At 43.1% G+C, this 16,332-nt stretch overlaps 1 protein-coding gene across 2 annotated transcripts in view; it reads right to left on the bottom strand.

Moving 5' to 3' along the window:
- Positions 1 to 1,500: 1,500 nt before the first annotated feature.
- LOC137641660 (adipose-secreted signaling protein) overlaps positions 1,501 to 16,332 on the bottom strand; it is a 32,506-nt gene continuing 17,674 nt past the window's right edge. For both annotated transcript variants that reach the window (XM_068374416.1, XM_068374417.1), the window contains exons 4-6: positions 7,757 to 7,864; positions 5,429 to 5,561; positions 1,501 to 1,758 (exon numbers count right to left, since the gene is read on the bottom strand). In XM_068374416.1, coding sequence (XP_068230517.1) covers positions 1,658 to 1,758; positions 5,429 to 5,561; positions 7,757 to 7,864 — 342 coding nt within the window. In that variant the 3' untranslated portion in view covers positions 1,501 to 1,657. The remainder of the gene's footprint in view (positions 1,759 to 5,428; positions 5,562 to 7,756; positions 7,865 to 16,332) is intronic.

Below are 16,332 nucleotides of genomic sequence, written 5' to 3' on the forward strand. Positions count from 1 at the left end.
ATAATACATAATCTCCAGGAGGGAGTGAAACACTTACCTGACATTGCTTGTTTTACATCATTCTTTGACAATACATTACTGGCATATGCAAGAAATACTGACTATGTAATTATGCATGTTACCAAATGACTCAATGTAAAATCATTCACAACTATCCACATTTGTCTTTTTGTCGATCTGTAGACTGATGAAAAAATTCTAGTGTTTGAGTACTCACTGTCAGGTGAAAATCTTAAAAAGAAATAATTATGTCCATCTGGATCACATGACATACCACATAACACATTTAGATGAACAAATTCAATCATTTTCTCCTGCTCTATGAAAATGTTATTCGTACATTTTCTCCTGCTTGATGAAAATTTTATTCATACAAGGTATTTACATCTTTACATAAAACAAAATAAAAAAGTAACCTCATACACACTTTCTTTATTGCTTAAAATAATAAATTTTATACAGTATTGAAAAGTTAAGCAACAAAAAATAGATCATAGGTATGCATTTATATCTTTGCTTATGAGATACACTAATATTAAAAACCTGTTGGTAAACCAAAACATTACACTCTTTTGGTTACTCAACTCAGCACTGTATCTGGAAAATCATGTTAGCCCATGTTTAGAGCAACCTTTGAAAAAATTGGTTTGTCTTTTCATGCTATCTTTAACTTCATTGCTTATAAAATAGGGAAGCTATTCATTTATCAAGAAATAAAACCCAAAACTGAAGGAAAGTACCTAACCACAGGAACTATATGGGGAATGTGATGGTAGTGATAGAAATAACATCAATACTCAAAGGCACTACTAATAGAGAAAACACTCAGAGGTAGGTTTCAAAAGGGTCAACAATATGGAATAAAACCCACTACTGGAATAGAGAAATATAGTATGATAAAAATTACTTCGAATTTATGTATGACAAACTTGAGGTTTTACAACTGCAATTTATATTAGAAGTATAATGGATGATAAAAATTTCTACGGTAGCAGTTGACTTTCCAAATTCTTTGATGTGAAATGAATATTTCCATCATCCCACTTAATTATTACCCTAATTTCTTTCAGAAAGTAATACATATATATGTCCTTCTACTGTATATATTAAGCAACAAATTTAATTACATATAATGAAAAGAATGGCAGACTATTAAATACTATCCAAAACAATTACACAATACTTTTTTCATAGTTTTAATGTTTGTACTGTAATGGAGTACAGGGAAAAGATTCACTTTGCTCTTCTAGTGGGCAACGGCTGGTTTGATTCTCAAGTCAAGGAAATTTAATGCTTTCAAATCTTACTGAGCTAAACTGCTGCAGCACATGCATATAGTAAATGTGCATTTGCTTATAATGACTTGATATAGGTGTAAGTCCTTTTCCGAGACGGAACCTTAGTATACTAGATTTAATTAAGTTCTAATACCAAAGGAAAATACTGGCATATGTTATTCTATTACTTTCAAGAATATGTTATATAAGAAAATACAGCAACAGTAACCCCTACTGCAGTTTAAATACAGTATTAAGTTTATTAACAAACTACATAAATAGTAGTGATGGTAAGAATACATACTTCCAAATGATGAGTGTTCATTCATAAAAAACCATGCGTGAAGGTTGTTAAATGGAAAATTACTCTCTCTAGGTCATTAAGAAAAGCCTTGCCAATCTGATGCCTCCGACTCATCATCAGCCTCAACACCAACGCACTTTATATTATCACGGAGCATTGGGGTACCTTTTCCCTTACCTGCAATACAAAGATACTATACTGTGTTCAAAGATAATATACATGTTCTTAAGGATAGTTTTAGAACCTGTATTTGAAGTAATGGATAATTGGGTACAAAATGTTCCAAACGAAATAGCTAGGTGAAAGTTAACTTTTATTTGAGAAATGATAAATTTTTAAAGTAATTTGTATTTTTCTTAACTGTACAAACCAGAGTCCTTTACATAGGAAAATGACAACCACCAAACTGGAATATGGCAATTAAAAATTATAACGGAGGTAGCAGCAGTAGGGGATTCAGTGTTATGAAGCTTCATCTGTGGTGGATACCGGGGGAGGGTGGGCTGTGGCCCCCTAGCAGTACCAGCCAAACTCGGTTGAATCCCCTGTCAGGCTGGGAGGAACGTAGAGAGGAGAGGTGCCCTTTTTTGTTTCATTGGTTTGATGTCGGCTACCTCCCAAAATTGGGGGAAGTGCCTTGGTATATGTATGTATGTCACAAATTAGTCAGTAGTTACCTGTCGGTAGCAGGGAGGCAAAAGCTCCCTTTGCTGGCCATTACCCTAAATGGTAATTCAAGAAAGAATCTATATCCTACAGGATATGCTGTGTAGGGTATTGGGAGATTACTGAATGGGTAAACAACAGGTCCTTCACCTGCCTTGCTCTGAGGATGGGAGAAATACTTTAAATACAATTCATAACAGTAAAGAAAAGTCGCTCTAGTACATAGCTTACCTGCACCTAGCGTTCGGTTCAGCTACATAATGGTATGACTGCCGTATCCCAAGAGAGGAGAAGAAAGGAAGAATTTCCAGTCATTCTTACCTTTCACTCCAGACTTACGTTGCAACTGCTATCCGAGATGAGAGGCTACTTATCCAGTAAGGGAGCTGGGTATGCTACACCAACTGCTGAGCGGCTACCCAGAGTCCCAAGGAACGGTATCCAGAGACCTGTGGTACAGTATATTCCTAGAGGTAGTGAGCAGTGAAGGTTATCTGGCATTTCAAAACTCTGGCCTCCATGACCTGTACCACAGACAGATTCTTCCTGAAGGCTCCATGACCTGCATCACAGAGAGATTCTTCCTGAAGGCTGAGGTAGGGCTGATACTCCCGACTTTGTGAGCCCTCGTACTCGAGGGTCCGCCTCTGTAAGCATCATCCTGAGGTTGGTTTCTTTATCATCCCAAAGCTTAGTAACAGTTTCTGGCGTTTAATCTGAAGCGTCAAGTTCTTTTGAGGTAGCTTCCCAACACCCTCACAGGACAAGCAGCAGATCGTCTTGATTGCTAGTGTTTCTTTAAGAGAGGAAATGGAGGTCTTGAATCTGGGATCCTGGATTGCTAGATTTTGTGTTTTCACCACGAACTGTAGAATGAACGAAAAGGAGACCTCCTTCCACTCTCATCATGCCAAACAGCTACTCACAAACTCTCTTCGCCGAAGCCAGGGCAATCAAAAATACAGTCTTCAATGTCAGGTCGTTACCTCATGCCTCCTCCAGAGCTTTATAAGGGACTCAATTGAGAGACCTAAGGATCATCATACGGTCCCATTTAGAAGGTCGAAGTTCCTTCGAAGGGTAATGATGTTCAAAACTCCTCATGAGCATGGACAGTTCCCACGATGCAGAAATGTTCAAGTCCTTCAGTCTGAGAACTTGGCTCAGGGCTGAGCAATAGCACTATATTGCAGCGACTTAACAAGCGAATCTCCCGGCAAATAGAGATGACAAAATCAGCAATTATTTGCAGAGGCTAAGACACCAATCGAAGAAGATGGCAGATATCTAAAGCCTTTCGCTCATAGATGCCAGATAACCGCCATGCAAGAAGTGAAGATCAATAATGCAATGGATGGTCTCGCCTAGATTGTTCAAGTTGTGATGGAGCTTTTAGATATTGTAGGTAAACTAGAACGTAAGACTTGGAACATTAGAGCTAGGAAATTATGTTCTTGATGATTGTTGGCGCAGGTGATTGTACCTATGGATGATTGTTTACTTAAATCATTCTGTTAGTGGTGACTCTCATGCACATGGGAGGCAATTGCGTTCATGCTAATGCGTGTCCATGGAGAAGATCGTTATTGTGCTGGCTCTTGTGCATGGGAAGACGATTGTGTTCGCACCATCTCTCTTGCACATGGAGATATGTGGTGGAAATTATGAAATTAACCAAGTTCCAGATTATGACTATACCCGTGGACCTTCATCTCGTGGAGACTGGAAGGACGAACATTTCTCACGCATATCCATGAAAACCAGAATACTGGCCTTAGAAGTCAACAATCTCCAGAGAAATTGTCAGCAGCTCCTGTTCGTCTGAGAGTTCGTGCGTGTGAAGAGATCTTCTAAGTGTCCGTGGAGTGTCCCTGGCAGCAGAGGGACTAGAGAGTAGCTCCCCATCTTGATCGGTAGTGAGTGTGACAGGTATCTTGCAAGAATTAGCACCTGAGGCAAGGGCCAAAGCCCTTTAATCTTGTACCTCGATGCTTCCCAAGGGGAAGGTTTTGGTACAATGATACTCCTTCCACAAAACCATGCAGAGGTACCAGAAAAACTCCAGAGTTAGACTGATCGGTAGTTCTGTGCTTTGGTTTCGTTTCTGGAACTCTGCAAAAGACTTATACACCTGAAGATTCGGTTGTTGTCTCTGGAAATCTGTACCAATAGACAGCAGTAACAGATCTTGTCAATATCATCAGCACATGCTGCTTCTCTCTATCTCCCGAAAGAGAGGTGTCTCGTTCAGGAAGGGGAATGGAGAGCAATGCCTTTCATCCAGACCAAAAGCAAATACAGCACTGTCTCTCCCGCAGGTAGAGAAATGATAAAAGTTACGCAAACATAACTCCTGTCAATTGGAATTCCTGGACTTCACAATGACGTCTATACTTAAACTTTATCAGAAGTTGCAGCACAGATAAAAAAAGAAATACATTGAAGTTCATCTTGTGCGGAGTTGTGTAGGCCGATGAACGATACTCGTAGGGCAAAACACAACAGCCAGGTGATACGTCATTAGTGCCTTCCAAGATTGAAAGACAATGAAAGGAAGAAGGGAGGTGCCCCTCCCCTTACACTTGGAGGTGAACTGCCGACAGAGTACCAGTGAAGTTCAAGAAAAACCTTCTTTAGGCTCATGTTGTCAACCACACACATAAGATAGGGGGCCAACAGACATGCCGCTCGACATGAACAAGTACAGGGTATATTGGATAGTGAAAAACAACAGAAACTGTAACAGAATTGCAGTTTTCGGGGAAACACTGCAGTCGTAATATCCCTCGGACATGACTGCAAGAACAAAAGTTCAACCTAAAAGAAAAAACAAAAAATTAAAATAGCCAGACGAAGATTGAAAAGTATATTTGTACGATACAGCAACCAAAGTTAAAGTGAAGGTTGCTCTACCTGTCAATTGGGCGGTGCTTCCCCCAACTTGTTTATCTTCGTTACAAATCTTATGGCCTTTTCAGCTTAGCTGACGTCACTCCTATTAAAAGTAGATGGTTTGTATTACATGGAAGAACAAATGGTAAATTAAGTGTTTAGAAAAATTTTATTAAGGAAACTATCTTGCACACTGGTTAATAATTCAACATGTTCACCTGACTCTCCAAAAAGTATGTTCGATGATATATTACATCCACAATAAATGTACTCTGTATCATATACTCACCTAACACTCTTGCAAGGACATTTAAAATTAGTTGACCTTTAGTGGGTTTCAGAAGGTGAATCTTTTCACGAAGCAATTTTTCTTTATGGGCCAGCAACTCAAAAGTTACCAGAAGTTCTCCACCTTTAGTGACCTACAAAAATAATATTTATACAAAAAGGTTTACTATACTCTATGTGGTAACTTATACATATTGTATATTGAACCAAATATAAAAGTTGGCTTGAAGAAAACAAAATTTACATACTGGTAGAAAGAACTTGTAACAATCAAGATATGTACAGGGGAAGAGTTTACGCTAAATGCGAGAAATGGATAATAGGGTAAGGCACCTAGCTTGAAACTGATTCTCCCACTGTTGCCCCCTCTCCACAGATCACTGGTCTGTTCTCGGCCTCTTACCCTTAATCTCTGTCTCACTCTCTCTCCTTCTGTTTCTAGATTATTTGGGGTATTTCCAAAATTATTTCTCTCTTGCTCTCTCTCCTGGCTTTGAAAGTGGCTAAATGGCAAACGAAGCAGGAGAATGATCCATCGCCATAGTGTGTGTATTGGCAATGTCTAACATATGAGTGTGGGAGGGACCCTGCTCATATGCCACATTTAGGATGAGGAAAACCTTCATACAGAAAACTGGCCTTGAATTTTACCTCAATAGTGGTGTGGAACAAAAGTTGAAATACTTTGGGAAACAATGAGAGAAATCCACCAACTTACATAGAAAGAGAGAGAGAGAGAGAGAGAGAGAGAGAGAGAGAGAGAGAGAGAGAGAGAGAGAGAGAGAGAGAGAGAGAGAGAGAGCCAGAAGAAAAGGAGGTGGAGCAGGGTTGGAGAAAGAAGGCAAGCTGGTGATCTGTGATGTGGTAACAGTGGGGGAAATCCATTTAAAACCAGTTGTCCTACCCTACTGTCCATTTCTCGTCGAGTTGAATAGAGTTGATCATGTATATGCATTACATCCAGGTTGCCATATATTCTGGTGCCTACTATCTTCAATTAGTGAATATGTTTAATACTTTAGCGTACTGTACTCATATTAATTGTGAGGTAGAGTAATAATGATTGTAATTGACTAAAGTAAGACAACCATGATGACCCGAATAATTACTACGCACTTGACAGGGCCAGGTTAGGGTTTGCAACACATGATGGACTAGTGTTAATCATGTGTTACTGTATATTTATTTTTCACATGTAACTACCACCCCTCACTGTAAGAGCACTTTTATAAAAAAGTGGCATATCGTATGCCATGTAACATGCTAGGTGAAAATAAATACAGTATCCAGAAATAAAAGAAACCTTTTACACAGGTGGCATGACACATTGCTACATGCAATGTGTCACACCATTTCAGGCCTTTTCCATCATGAGGCTCAATACTACACAGTATTCTAGAAGTTTGACTCCAGCTGTAACCAAGTTGTGAAATGATCTCCCTAATCGGGTAGTTGAATCAGTAGAACTTCAAAAGTTCAAACTTGCACAGAATGTTTTTATGTTGAACAGGCTAACATAAGTTTTTTTTATAGTTTATATATCAAATATCTGTTTTAATGTGGTTAATGTTTTCAAAATATTTTATTTTAATTGTTCATTACTTTTTATAGTTTATATATTCCTTTATTTCCTTTCCTCGCTTGGTTATTTTTCTCTGTTGGAGCCCTTGGGCTTATAGCATCTTGCTTTTCCAACTAGGGTTGTAGCTTAGCTAATAATAATAATAATAATAATAATAATAATAATAATAATAATAATAATAATAATAAAAAAATGTTTCTTATATTTTTGGATGTTCATTTTCAACTAGCATGCCATAAGTGCTGTGCAACTTTGGGCCCTAAATGATCAGATCTAAGAGTTTACGTACTACAGTACATTGCACTTTACACACTAAACATACTATATAGTAAAAATGGCAAAAGAAAAAAAAAGTAATTTGAAATGTATCTATCAAATCCCCTCTATAATTTCCAAGATCATTTACGAGTTTCCAGATTTAGATCCATATATACTGAACACTGTGATACTCTGATTATTGTATATGCTGTACAATAACCTCTTGAAAAACTTCACAATTATCATCTAATATGAGAGAGAGAGAGAGAGAGAGAGAGAGAGAGAGAGAGAGAGAGAGAGAGAGAGAGAGAGAGAGAGAGAGAGAGAGAGAGAGAGAGAGAGAGAGAGCTAATTATAAAATAATGAATGAAACGTGACCAAACGCACACTTACATGAACACACAAACCTAATCTACCAATGAATTTTCAATGCAATGTACATGTATTGGTTTTATCATAAATACATAAAAGATATATTATCAACACTACCTGAAGTTCCAGTGCATGGCAATAAACACCATGCGGCTCGGCTATCTTGTATCCATTATCAGCGTCCTTCACAGGCACAGTAACATCTATGTGGTAGCGATGGTTTATCTGGAATGTATACTGTAGTCAGCAAGGTATAGGTAAATCTCTATACTTCTTATATAAGCTAAATTGAAAGGGAAAATTTTGAAGACAACAGAAAATGTATAGAGCATGACAAACTTTCAAGTAATTTGGAAATTTGTAATTATACAAACCTGAGTCCTTTAAATAAGAGAATGATAACAGATAAGCAGGAATATGGCAGCTAAAAATCATAACGATGTGACAACAACCGGCTGGTAGTTACCTGCTAGTAATAAGAAAGGCAACAGCTCTCCCTGGCTGGGTCACTGACAAACCTCTTTGATATCAGCTGGGATTCCCCAGAAGGTTGGTGCTGTCAGGAAAGTATGAGTAATGGACTTGGGTTTGTAGTTAGGAAAAATCCAAATTACTTCAAAATTTCTCATTAGTTCCTACACAAATACAAGCCATCGTCCTTTACATAAAAGACTCATCCTTAGGTGGGAAACTGCTTGAAATCTTAACCCAGCATATTCAGAACTCTTGCATCTGGGATGCTGAAAGAGTTAAGGATCCTAACACCACGTGTAAAAGTGGTTTAGCGATACCAACAGGTCCACGGCCCTGTCTTCTAAAGGGATGTTCATAGCCCAAAATCTCTGTGTTGTACAACTGACATAAATATGTGATGTGTTTGCATGAATTATTTTTTGTAGAATACACAGTGTATGATTACAGTATAGGTTTGCCTGGTTACATCACACTCCCACTTTGTAAGGAGTGTGGGGATAAGACCTCTGTACCTGAATACATAGTCACACGCTGATTGGGGCTTACCTTTAACAAGATCAAGTCCAGCTGGTAAGGTCATTAGAAGCTGTACCCTAAGAAAGGGGAAGACTGAAGAAAAAAAGAAAGTTATTGTTCACTTTAATCTCAGATTTCCACACAATATGTTATTTTCATTAGTAAAATAAATTTTTGAATATACTTACCCGGTGATCATGTAGCTGCAGCTCTGCTGCCCGACAGAAAAAACCTACGGGCGGGATACGCCAGCGATCGCTATACAGGTGGGGGTGTACAACAACAGCGCCATCTGTCGAGTAGGTACTCAGGTACTTCTTGTCAACAAGAACCAATTTTCTCCTCGGTCCACTGGGTCTCTATGGGGAGGAAGGGAGGGTCCTTTAATTCATGATCACCGGGTAAGTATATTCAAAAATTTATTTTACTAATGAAAATAAAATTTTTCAATATTAATCTTACCCGGTGATCATGTAGCTGATTCACACCCAGGGGGGTGGGTGGAGACCAGCATACATGTTAACAAAAGAAGCTAAGTATCCCGTATTTCATTTTAGCAGTTATTCAAAATAACAAACATAAAATTAATAAGTACCTGGTAAGGAAGTCGACTTGAACTATTACTCTGCCTTTTTTAAGTACGTCTTCCTTACTGAGCCTCGCGATCCTCTTAGGATGCTGAGCGACTCCTAGGTGCTGAAGTATGAAGGGCTGCAACCCATACTAAAGGACCTCATCACAACCTCTAATCTCGGCGCTTCTCAAGAAAGAATTTGACCACCCGCCAAATCAACCAGGATGCGAAAGGCTTCTTAGCCTTCCGTACAACCCAAAAACAACAATAAAAAGCATTTCAAGAGAAAGATTAAAAAAAGGTTATGGGATTATGGGAATGTAGTGGTTGAGCCCTCACCTACTACTGCACTCGCTGCTACGAATGGTCCCAGGGTGTAGCAGTTCTCGTAAAGAGACTGGACATCTTTAAGGTAAAATGATGCGAACACTGACTTGCTTCTCCAATAGGTTGCATCCATTACACTCTGCAGAGATCTGTTTTGTTTGAAGGCCACTGAAGTAGCGACAGCTCTAACTTCATGTGTCCTTACCTTCAGCAAAGCATGGTCCTCCTCATTCAGATGAGAATGGGCTTCTCTAATCAAAAGTCTGATGTAATAAGACACTGCGTTCTTCGACATCGGTAAAGCAGGTTTCTTAATAGAACACCATAAAGCTTCTGATTGTCCTCGTAATGGCTTCGTACGTCTTAAATAGTACTTAAGAGCTCTTACTAGGCATAGTACTCTCTCTTGTTCGTTTCCAACCAAACTGGACAGACTTGGAATCTCGAACGATTTGGGCCAAGGACGAGAAGGGAGTTCGTTTTTAGCTAAAAAACCAAGCTGTAAGGAACATGTGGCCGTTTCAGATGTAAATCCTATGTTCCTGCTGAAGGCGTGTATCTCACTGACTCTTTTAGCTGTTGCTAAGCAAACGAGGAACAGAGTCTTCAAAGTGAGATCTTTAAAGAGGCTGATTGAAGCGGTTCGAACCTTGCTGACATCAGGAACCTTAAGACCACGTCTAAGTTCCAACCTGGTGTGGCTAACCGACGCTCCTTTGAGGTCTCAAAAGACTTAAGGAGGTCCTGTAGATCTTTGTTGTTGGAAAGATCTAAGCCTCTGTGGCGGAAGACTGCTGCCAACATGCTTCTGTAACCTTTGATCGTAGGAGCTGATAGGGATCTTACCTTCCTTAGGTGTAAAAGGAAGTCAGCTATCTGCGTTACAGAGGTACTGGTTGAGGATACTGAATTCGCCTTGCACCAGCTTCGGAAGACTTCCCATTTTGACTGGTAGACCTTGAGAGTGGATGTCCTCCTTGCTCTGGCAATCGCTCTGGCAATCGCTCTGGCTGCCTCCTTCGAAAAGCCTCTAGCTCTTGAGAGTCTTTCGATAGTCTGAAGGCAGTCAGACGAAGAGCGTGGAGGCTTGGGTGTACCTTCTTTACGTGCGGCTGACGCAGAAGGTCCACTCTTAGAGGAAGAGTCCTGGGAACGTCTACTAGCCATTGCAGTACCTCGGTGAACCATTCTCTCGCGGGCCAGAGGGGAGCAACCAACGTCAACCTTGTCCCTTCGTGAGAGGCGAACTTCTGCAGTACCTTGTTGACAATCTTGAACGGGGGGAACGCATAAAGGTCTAGATGGGACCAATCCAGAAGAAAGGCATCTACGTGAACTGCTGCTGGGTCCGGAATCGGTGAGCAATAATTTGGGAGCCTCTTGGTCATCGAGGTAGCGAACAGATCTATGGTGGGCTGACCCCACAGGGTCCATAGTTTGTTGCAAACATTCTTGTGAAGGGTCCATTCTGTAGGGATGATCTGACCCTTCCGGCTGAGGCGGTCTGCCATGACATTCATGTCGCCTTGAATGAACCTCGTTACAAGCGATATGTTTCGATCTCTTGACCAGGTGAGGAGGTCCCTTGCGATCTCGAACAACGTCATCAAATGAGTCCCTCCTTGCTTGGAGATGTACGCCAAGGCTGTAGTGTTGTCGGAGTTCACCTCCACCACCTTGCCTAGAAGGAGGGACTTGAAGCTTCGCAAGGCCAGATGAACTGCCAGTAGCTCCTTGCAGTTGATGTGTAGTGCTCTTTGATCCGGATTCCACATGCCCGAGCATTCCCGACCGTCCAGTGTCGCACCCCAGCCCGTGTCCGATGCGTCCGAGAAGAGAAGGTGGTCGGGGGTCTGAACAGCCAGTGGTAGACCTTCCCTGAGAAGAATGTTGTTCTTCCACCAAGTCAGTGCAGACTTCATCTTCTCAGAGATAGGAACTGAGACCGCTTCTAGCGTCATGTCCTTTCTCCAGTGAGCAGCTAGGTGATACTGAAGGGGTCGGAGGTGGAGTCTCCCTAACGCGATGAACTGGTCCAGCGATGAAAGCGTCCCTATTAGACTCATCCACTGTCTGACTGAACATCGGTTCCTTTTCAGCATGCTCTGGATGCATCCTTGGGCTTGACTGATTCTGGGGGCCGACGGAAAAGCCCGAAAAGCTTGACTCTGAATCTCCATACCTAGATAGACTATAGTTTGGGATGGGACGAGTTGGGACTTTTCTATATTGACCAGGAGACCCAATTCCTTGGTCAGATCCATAGTCCATTTGAGATTCTCCAGACAGCGACGACTTGACGCAGCTCTTAACAGCCAGTCGTCCAAATAGAGGGAGGCTCTGATGTCTGCTAAATGCAGGAATTTGGCAATATTCCTCATCAGTTTGGTAAAAACTAGAGGTGCCGTGCTTAGGCCAAAGCACAGGGCTTGGAACTGGTAAACCACCTTCCCAAAGACGAACCTTAGGAAAGGTTGGGAATCTGGGTGGATGGGGACGTGAAAGTACGCGTCCTTTAGGTCTAACGAGACCATCCAGTCTTCCTCCCTGACCGATGCTAGCACTGACTTCGTCGTCTCCATAGTGAACGTCTGCTTGGTGACAAAGACATTCAGAGCACTGACGTCTAGCACCGGTCTCCACCCTCCTGTCTTCTTCGCTACTAAGAAGAGACGGTTGTAGAAGCCCGGGGATTGATGGTCCCGGACTATGACTACCGCTCCCTTTTGTAGCAAGAGAGACACCTCTTGCTGTAAAGCTAGCCTCTTGTCCTCCTCTCTGTACCTGGGAGAGAGGTCGATGGGAGTTGTTGCTAGAGGGGGCTTGCGCAAGAATGGAATCTTGTACCCCTCTCTGAGTAACTTCACAGACTGTGCGTCTGCACCCCTGTTCTCCCAGGCCTGCCAGTAGTTCTTGAGCCTGGCTCCCACTGCTGTCTGGAGACGATGGCAGTCAGACTCTGCCTTTTGAGGACTTGGAACCCTTCTTCTTTTTGCCACGTTGACTATCGGCACGGGTACCTCCTCTGCTGGAGGTTCTGCCACGAAAGGGCGGAATGAACCTAGACGCTGGTGTGTCCATCCTAGGTCTAGGCACGGAAGGTAAAGCTGTGACTTTACGTGCGGATGACGCCACCAGGTCATGGGTGTCTTTCTGGATCAACGAGGCTGCAATCCCCTTGATCAGCTCTTCAGGAAAGAGACTCTTGGATAGCGGAGCAAACATCAGTTCTGACTTCTGACATGGAGTGACCCCTGCCGACAAGAAGGAGCAAAGGTGATCTCGCTTCTTAAGAACTCCAGATACGCAAGAAGCCGCAAGCTCGCCAGACCCATCCCGAATGGCTTTGTCCATGCAGGACATGATGAGCATGGCAGAGTCCTTATCCGAAGGGGAGGTCTTTCTGCTCAATGCTCCCAAACACCAGTCCAGGAAGTTGAAGATCTCAAAAGCACGGAAAACTCCCTTCAAAAGATGGTCCATGTCCGAAGAGGTCCAGCAAATCTTAGACCGTCTCATAGCCAGTCTGCGGGGAGAGTCTACCAGACTTGAGAAGTCGCCCTGGGCAGAGGCAGGAACTCCCAAGCCTAGAACCTCTCCTGTGGCATACCAAACGCTAGATCTGGAAGCAAGCTTGGCCGGGGGAAACAAGAAGGTTGTCTTCCCAAGTTGCTTCTTGGCCTGCAGCCACTCTCCCAGTACCCTTAAAGCTCTCTTGGATGAGCGAGCGAGTACGAGCTTCGTAAAGGCAGGAGCTGCTGACTGCATGCCTAAAGCGAACTCAGAAGGAGGTGAGCGTGGAGCTGCAGACACAAACTGCTCCGGATACAACTCCTTAAACAGGACAAGGACTTTCCTAAAGTCTAAGGAGGGAGGCGTAGTCTTGGGTTTATCTATGTCGGAATGTTGATCGTCCAAATGCGCAGCTTCGTCGTCATCAGAGATTCCTTCATCCGAATGCTGAGGAGGAAGCGGCAAAGGAGGAGAAGAAAGCTGAACGGCTGAATCCGGCAGCACGAGTGCATGCGTAGCTGCACTGGATCCAACATCATGCCGCTGCTGGTCAGTCTGAGAGCTGGCAACAACAAAAGCGGAGTGGTGGTGCGTGGTGGGGACTGCCGTGGGTTGCGGAGACTGCCGCATTGCGTCAAAACACGGCAGCTTGACTGCACCTTCCCACTGCTGATGCGGTAGCTCACGCATGTCAACGGAGGGTGCCGCACGTCGGCTAACGTCAACATGCGTCTGGCAGGGTCGACTGCGCATCGGTGGTGGAGCTCTCACAGCCGGAGTGTGGGAGCAGGCAGCCGCAGTGTCAGCTGAGCGCACAACCGTGGCAGGTTGTAGGTTAACGGGTGCAGCGTCAACCTTCTCAGCACGATACTCCTGCATAAAGGAAGCTAGCTGAGTCTGCATAGACTGCAGCAAAGACCACTTAGGGTCTACAGCGGTTGGTGCAGCAACAGACGGAGCGATTGCCTGCTGCGGAACCACTCTACCTCTCTTGGGAGGTGTGCAGTCTTCGGAAGACTGCGGCGAGTCCGAACTGACCCAGTGGCTACACCTGGGCCGTTGGACTCGCTCGGAAGGGACCTTGCGCTTGAGAGGTCGTGAGACCTTGGTCCAGCGTTTCTGACGAGAAACTTCTTCCGCAGACGAGGAATGAATGGGCTCACTCGTCTGTTTGTGGGTGGGACGATCTCTGCAAGATACGTCCTCAACCACTGAGGGTACATCTGTACGCTGATCAAGGCCTGTCGAACCCTTTGGTCCTTCGACATTGCTTCTCCCCTGGGCTTGGGAGCTTGCAAGAGGTCCCGGACTGGGAGGACGACTGGCACGAACAGATGCACCCTCATGCGTAACACTGACACTTTTCACTACACTTGCACTCACTACACTTCCCACTGCACTTTTCTCCTTCAACTCTTTGACGTCGGCCAAGAGTTGATTGCGGTCATTCGCTAATGACTCCACTCTGTCACCAAGAGCCTGAATGGCACGCATCATATCCGCCATCGAGGTTTGATGAGAGCTAGTAGAAGGGTCGGGCGTAACCACTACAGGGGAAGGAATAGGTTGAGGGGCATGGGGAGAGGAAAAATCAAAAGAGCGAGACGAACTCCTCCTGATCCTATCCTTCTCTAGCCTACGTGCATTCTTAAGGAATTCTTGAAAATCGAATTCCGAAAGCCCAGCGCATTCCTCACATCGATCTTCCAATTGACAGGCTTTACCCCTACAATTGGAACAAACGGTGTGAGGATCTATAGAGGCCTTCGGAAGACGCCTAGAACAGTCCCTAGCGCTACACTGCCTGTACTTGGGGACTTGAGTAGGGTCAGACATCTTGAATTAGTCAAAGGGGGAAAACCAAAATCTATCCAAGTCGTCAACAAATAATCCAAAAACTAATCAATGAAAGCTCTATAAAGTATTGATGATAACTTCTGTACAGCGAAAGCTAATAACTAGAGAGAATACATCACCAAAAAGCGTGAAAATCAACTCCAGAAACAACAGCGTATCAAGTAGGTCTTGCCGGTGGCACGACAGAGAGAAAATTGGTTCTTGTTGACAAGAAGTACCCGAGTACCTACTCGACAGATGGCGCTGTTGTTGTACACCCCCACCTGTATAGCGATCGCTGGCGTATCCCGCCCGTAGGTTTTTTCTGTCGGGCAGCAGAGCTGCAGCTACATGATCACCGGGTAAGATTAATATTGAAAACTTTGCCCTTGATTTGACATTATGTTCCTTTACGAAAGTTTTCCCTCAGGAAGAAAGGGACGACAATGTGATTACTTCTCTTAGTCAGAACAAAATTATGCTCTTTGTTATCTTTATCCTTCAAGTGCTGACGAAAAGACGTTGCAGATGAGATATATCAGCACGTATGCTTGAGATAGCACCTCAGCATTCTCACAGGACACAATAACAGCCGATTAAAGTCATCACTTACTCTTCCAAGGCTCATGATCTGAAAGGATAAAAACCTGGAATCAGAGAATGGAGGATTCTTAGATTTGGCTATAAACTCTGGGACGAAGGAAAGTGGAATTTGCATCCACCACCTTGAATGGATGATGCTAAAGGAGAGACCATGAAATTCACTAACTTCTTTAGCTGAAGCTAAACCAAGCAGGAAAACTCTTTTAAGGGTAAGGGCAAGATCATTATCCGAGGATAGCCTCAATGGTTTGTAGGGTGGTCCCTTCAAGGAACGAAACACATTGACGATGTTCCAGGGAGAGGGTCTTATTTCAACTGGAAGGTAGGTCTGCTCAAAGCTTCGTATGAGCATAAACATCTCCTCCTCCGAAGAAATATCTACTCCTTTTAGTCTAAAGACTTAGGTTACGGCTGTAACAGCCTTTTAATGCTGAAATGGAGCAGAGTTTCTCCTTATGGAGGTAAAGTAAAAAGTCAGCAATTATTAGAATAAACACTCCAAGAGGAGAGACACCACTTCCACAACACCAACAACAGAAGATGGCCCACTTGGCTGGATAGACCGCTGTTCAAGGTGTTGCACAGTTTTGCACAAAAAAATAAAAAACTCTATAAGATGCTGAATAACCTCCACGAGTGAAGCTGAAGTGATTCCCCTGTATTGTGAAATATCTGGGTGTATAGTTGACACAACAGGTCAGGAAAAGGAGGCAATTCTCTTGGAGTTTCCACCAGTAGAAGTAGAAGGTCCACGTACTGGACTACCAGGAATTAAGCTCATACCGTCCTATTTCAAATCTATCCTTTGTCTCAAAAGTGCTTGAATATGTAATTCTTGAACAACTAGTCA

This window comes from Palaemon carinicauda, chromosome 5 (genome assembly GCF_036898095.1).
Source record: "Palaemon carinicauda isolate YSFRI2023 chromosome 5, ASM3689809v2, whole genome shotgun sequence".
Classification (NCBI taxonomy): Eukaryota; Metazoa; Arthropoda; class Malacostraca; order Decapoda; family Palaemonidae; genus Palaemon; species Palaemon carinicauda.